Source organism: Manihot esculenta, chromosome 1, assembly GCF_001659605.2.
Source record: "Manihot esculenta cultivar AM560-2 chromosome 1, M.esculenta_v8, whole genome shotgun sequence".
In the NCBI taxonomy this organism is placed as follows: domain Eukaryota; kingdom Viridiplantae; phylum Streptophyta; class Magnoliopsida; order Malpighiales; family Euphorbiaceae; genus Manihot; species Manihot esculenta.
In genome coordinates this window covers 6334052-6340174 of record NC_035161.2, presented here as the reverse complement: position 1 = coordinate 6340174, position 6123 = coordinate 6334052, and the positions used below count along the sequence as shown (strand labels likewise).

At 33.6% G+C, this 6123-nt stretch overlaps 1 protein-coding gene across 1 annotated transcript; it reads right to left on the bottom strand.

Moving 5' to 3' along the window:
* Positions 1–1703: 1703 nt before the first annotated feature.
* On the bottom strand, positions 1704–5900 carry LOC110625234 (26S proteasome non-ATPase regulatory subunit 11 homolog). Its single transcript, XM_021770840.2, has 2 exons — positions 5747–5900; positions 1704–3227 (listed from the first exon to the last, which is right to left on the bottom strand). Exon 2 carries the CDS (start codon positions 3201–3203, stop codon positions 1935–1937), a length of 1269 nt encoding a protein of 422 aa, XP_021626532.1. The 5' UTR covers positions 3204–3227; positions 5747–5900; the 3' UTR covers positions 1704–1934.
* Between the last annotated feature and the right edge of the window lie 223 nt (positions 5901–6123).

Sequence of the window (6123 nt, the reverse complement as noted above, 5' to 3'; positions counted from 1 at the left end):
TTCTTCATCCTTCTCCTTCATCATCAGCATCATCTTCTTCTTTTTTTTTTTGCATTTTTTTAGGAGGATGGACTATTTTATTGATGGAAAGAAACAATAAAGATGTTTTAATAGATATGAGAAAAAATAAGAACGTTTTAATATATTTTTGAAAATATAAGGACTAATTTATTAATAATAGCAATATCCATAGACTAAATAAGAGATTTTATTTAAAAAGAAAATTGGATTTTAAAAATTTTCTCTTTTATTTTTTATCTATTTTTAATAGAAAAAATATAAAATGACTACTTCGATGAAAGAGAAAAAAGATAAAAATATTTTAATAAATTTTTAAAAATATAGAAATTTACTTGTTAGTAATAATAATATCCAGAAAATAAATAATAAATCTCTAAAAAGAATTTTTCCTCTTGAAACCATAGTACTGTGAAGTGAAAGAATAGCAGGTTCTATTGAAGCCGCCGATAGTGAACCACACAGTAGGCCATTTCTGGCTCCTCGTCCATCCTTTGACTTTATGGATTGAGCTCGTTTGGACTAATTTTTGAGATTTCATATTGATTTTAAATGAATGTAGGAAGAGATTTATTAAAATGTGCGTACACGTTTATTTTTTTAAAAAAAAAATTAGAGTGAAAAAAGGCAGGTTATATTGAAGCTGCCGATGGTGAGCCACACAGTAGGCATCTTTGGCTCCTCGTCCATTATTTGACTTCATAGCCATCAGCCCTACGGCACCTAGAATCCAAACTCCCAAATTCCAAAATCCCAGTGATTGTTTTGCGGATTGGTCTGAGGTCACGGCCATAGTGCATTGATTCATCTACTACATGACAGCCACCATCATCCAAGCACACCCTTAAATTCTCCTCCTTTTGTTTGTTCCCCTTCTGCAACAAGCTTTTCGAGATTAAACCACCTGATGTTAACAGGCCTATGATCTAGCCTCGGATTACAAAATGTAAAGAGATCACACACTTCCTGAGGACTCCACCTTTGCTTGGTCCTAGTCTTGAAGCCCCTTGGAGACCCATCAATAAATTTTTATTTTCCCTCTCTAAATGCTTTATTTAATTAGACAATAATATTTGATATTCCCATCTCAGGAGCATTCTTGTCATTAAAAAACCTGCAGTTAAACAAATATCAACGGCAAATTGTCCCTAATATTAACAAAAGAACCAATTTGTTACATGAAATTTAACTTACTTGTCAATAGAATTTTAGCATGGATTTGATCAAAACACAAGAATTTACATGTAAATTACTAAAAAATATTATCAATTGCAATGCTTCTAATTTTAAAAATTTTACAAATACTATTAGATTAGTAACAGCATGATTTGGTATTCGATCAGCTATCCCATTAAAAATTATTGTTAATCCCCATCATATAGACCATTTAATAAATTTAATCCTTCCAATTTCATTTTTATTCATTTAGTTGTTGCATATTGGGATGCCAAGAAAATAATATAGTTATTTACTATAAATTTTAAATTCCATTTTGATTAAAATTATAATAATAATAAAATTTGACAAACCTGTATGCATCAAACCATTTGATATCAGTTATATTTAACTCCAAACAGAGCTCAAACTGTATCAAGTCAGACACTAGACATTGTGCATCGGAGTTGGTGATCTTCCAAACACTGGACAGAGATAATATCCTAGAGAGAATATAACTTGAACAGCAATAAAAACAGAATAAATGCACCCTTTAAAAGGGAGATGACTGCTTAATCTGTGAACGGGAAGATCCTAACATGGAATAGTCAATTAAAAAGATTAAAACAAAGAAAATCTGTAAATTAACATTGCAGTTATCATGTACCCCATTTCACATGGAGCTATAAAAGAAACAAGAAACAATGCAGCAAGCGAGCTGGAAGTAGAAACTGATGGAAACCTAAATTGCCTCTGTTACATTAAGCCATTATCTTGGCTGACCTCACATACAGGCTGTCTACCACCTTGCCAATATTGGAAATGGTCTCCAATGATGCTGGGTAGATTGCATCCGTCTTTGGATCATCAAAAATAATGAGGCATCCAGCACCCTGGTCCAAAGTCCCCGCAAACTTTTTATCCAGAATCATCTGAGACAGTTTCTTCTCCACATGCTCTACAGGCAGTTCAATCAGATCAGCTATATGTGCAATCTCAACCCTGGAGAAAGGCTCGATCAACCGGCAAAGGTTTTGCTCCAATAAAGTGTCATACAGGGAAGAGAGGTGTCTGTGAACAATTGGGTCTTCCTCTAGTTGGGCCTTATAATCCCGAAGTGCAATCTCAAAGAGCTTCAGAGAACGTTTTGCATGAGCATCAGCAACAGCTTTCATTGCATCCAGCTCTGGGCCTACATATTGAAGCCCTGCCTTGGATGATATTACTCCAGCAACATCATCAGCTTGGTTCACCATTATTTTGCATAACAACATATATTTAAGGCTAAATACTGCTCGGGGATCTTCAAGAGCATTAAAAGCTTCAAATGCTTCAAAGAAGTAGCTGTAGGCAGTTTTGTAATCCTTCTCTTCTGCATGAAGGATCCCACTCTGCAAATCTATAGTCCCCTGCTGAGCTGGTGGAACGTAAATTGCATTCGCCGCTGTTCTTGCTGCAGTGAGTGCAGCCTTGGCTTTGGGGAGGTTTCTTAGAGAAAAGTGAAGCTTGCTTTCCAATAAGTCTATGTCCACAAGCAGCAGCTTATCATCCAATCGCCTCACCTCCTTGATTAACCCAGAGAGGAGATTTAATGCCTCAGAGTACTCCTTGTTTTCCATCAAAAGAGCTGCAAGCCTAGCTTCAACTCTCTGCCGGAGAAAAGTTCTTTTCTCAGCACGGGTCCACTGCACCATTTCTTTGCAAAGAGAAATCTGGAGATCAGATGTCCCTGGTATTTTAGCTACAGCATCAATTATCCCACGAACAATTTTGGCAGTTTTTGCCTTTGGAATCAAGGCGAAAAAGGGCCTTAACTGGGTCAGAAGGCTTCGAAGTTCCTCTGCCCGATTCTCTTGTCTGAGGAGATCTGAGAGATTGGTGATAGCCTGTTCTTTTATCCTTAGGGCATCAGGAGAAGATGATGGATTCTCTAGTATGCGGTAATAAATAGAAATGGATTCAGATGGGGCTTTTGCTTCTAAAGCCTGAGCAATTGAATCAGTAGTTGCAGGGAGATATGATGTGGACATTGTTAATGCTTTCAAATGTCAGTCCTGAAAAATGAATAATTAACTTAATATTTCTTAGCTTGCATCAAGCAATGAAATCAACAAACGAGGTTATCTAAATAGAAAAACAAAAGGATTAGGCAGTTCTAACTTATATTAACAACAACAGAACTTGACTTAATTGCTGCAGCCAAAAACTTTTTTGCTGCACCAGTTTGTAAAATCTAAATATTAAGGGGTATGTCTTGGCTTATAAACTGGTCAAATTAGCTTATAAGTTTTAGAAATGTGTTGACCTGTTCGTTTATAGCATTTTATGAGCTTATAACTTATAACTTCAGCTTATGAGCTAAAAAAATTAAATTGGGGGTGAGCAGCTTTTCATTTTTGGTGCTTATAAGCACTAAACTGCTTATCAGCCACTTATAAGCATTTTAACCAAACACTTAATTACTTAAAATTTTAAATACTTACAAGTCTTAAATAACTTATAAGCTATTAATGTTTAATTATAAGTAGTTAACATGTTTGATAATAAATAACTTATAATTATAAACACTAATAGCTTATAAGTTATTTAAGAGTGTTTATAAGCTAATGTTCATAAGTTAAACCAAACACCCTCTAAGTTATTATATTGCCCTCATTTAGTTTTAAAAATTCACCACAAATTTTACTTAATATCTTTTTTAATAATTTTAATAATAAATATACTTATAAGTTATTTATTATCAAACACGTTAACTACTTATTAGCCACTTAAAAGCATTTTAACCGAACACATAAGTTTCTAACATTTTAAATGCTTATAAGAACTAATTTTCACAAGCTAAGCCAAACACCCCCTAAGTCTCAAGTAATGAGAACACCACTAAGGAGAAGGGTTGTGCACAGTTCTCAGGTACCCCAAACCGAAAGGTCCGAAACCAAAAAAGAACCAACATTTTAGGAATCAGGCTAAACCGAACTTACGTTATTAATTTGTTTGATTCTAGATCTTTATCAAAATCCTAACCAACTAAAGAACTGAAGCCAAATCCAATTTTATACATGAAGTTTTTCAATAGATTGAGATGCATTATACAATATATATATTTTCTAACTAAAAATAACATATAATTAAGGAATAGCTAGAAGCCATATTACATAGTGATTATTATATATATGCAATTGATGTCATTGTAACTAATTAAGCTATGTAAAATAAATTATAAGAAATGACAAAAGAAAATATTTCATTTAGTTTATTTGGATCCTCTTATTTTTTGTACAAACATGATCTATCATATTTGTACAATCCCTTGAATTCAAAATTAAAGTCGAGATTTTGCTATAAATTAAATTTTAGTTTTTTAAACTACAACTCATTTTGAACTCAAGGGCTAACTTTGCTTAAACATGATAGACCAATTTTGCACAAACATGAGAGGATCTTGACCCAGGTGGCACTTTACTAAAGAACCGATTTGAAATCCCTATTTATAGTTAATCAAACCCCAATTCTTGCAAGAGAGGCAAGCTTAGGCTACTAAGAGTTGGTTATCATTGCACCAAGTGCCCAGTTGAACCTAATGTAATCTTCAGGGCTAATTATCAAGCACCGAATGGACTGAAAGAGGGGCTACAACTCACAAGGCACATTGCAAGTAGACCACTAGAAGCGTTAGCTAACATGCTGAGTTAATACTATCACTGTTGGAAAACAAGCACTCTTTCTTTTTGTTGGACAATTTAATTTTCAATCCAAATACCAATAAAATAACAAAGCAACAAATATACAACAGAAAATTGCCTATTAGTTGATTCAGAACAAAATTTTCAATTGCTCAACAAAGATGTCAAATCAGGCTCGACCTATGCCCTAGTCTCCAGATTCTTCCATCCTATCATTCTGCGCATTCCGTGAGATATCATCAAATGAATCCATACGTTACACACTCAAATTTTTCTCAATAGAGCCTCCGATGGATCAGTGGCTCTTTCCATTTTAACACTATTAAACTAATGCTTTTTCCAACTTAACACTATTAAACTAACACTTAAAATTAGCATCATCCCACATGATTGAAGTTACTCTCCAGTTTTAAAATAATACCATGACACTTTGTTCTTGAGATTGGATGGCCTAATATAAGTTCCGCAAAAAACATTCCTAGTCATAAATGCTTGCTAACAATGCCTATAAAAACTACATATATACATTGTAACAAGGTATGAGGCCACTAATAGGGATATATGTTCAAAAGAAACGAATCTACAATGCGCCCACAAGGTAATAAAAATAACTAGGGATACAGTTTCAAGCGGCAAAACCCTAGATTGCGCAACATGCATGCTCACGAATTAGCTCAGAGTTAAACAGAACCAAAAGAAATAATAGTTCACAAAGAAAAAAAAATCCTTCGCTAGGGTTTTACAAATTCATTTAGAGAGGCATCAAATTCATTATACTCTAAAATTTAGAAGAAATAATTATTTCAAAATAAAGCAAATGAATCATGAGAAGAAACGAGTTGATAGAGGGAGAAAATCATCAAAAAAGAGAAAAAGAAAAGGGGACATGCCTGATAAAGAGAAGATCGAGCTGTTGATGGGGTAGATCGAATCGTCTCTTCCTTGCTTGGCTTCGTGGTTGGAAACTCGAATAAAAGACTGAGAGCGAGCTCTTCTGGTGACTTGTGAGAACTGATAACAGTAAAAGGCCAAAAGCCCAATATGAAAAAGGTCACTGCCTTCTTCACCAAGCGATGTCTATTTTCCATTTCTGTTAGATCTGCGGTACGCAAAATAATTTTTAAATATACTAATTATAAAAAATCAACAATTATATTCATATAATTTAATTATTTCGGTATGATTTTAATTAGGTAAAAATTAAAAAAATTAAACTGAATTATTTTTAATAATATCGAGAAATTTAATTGTATTAAAGTTAAAATAT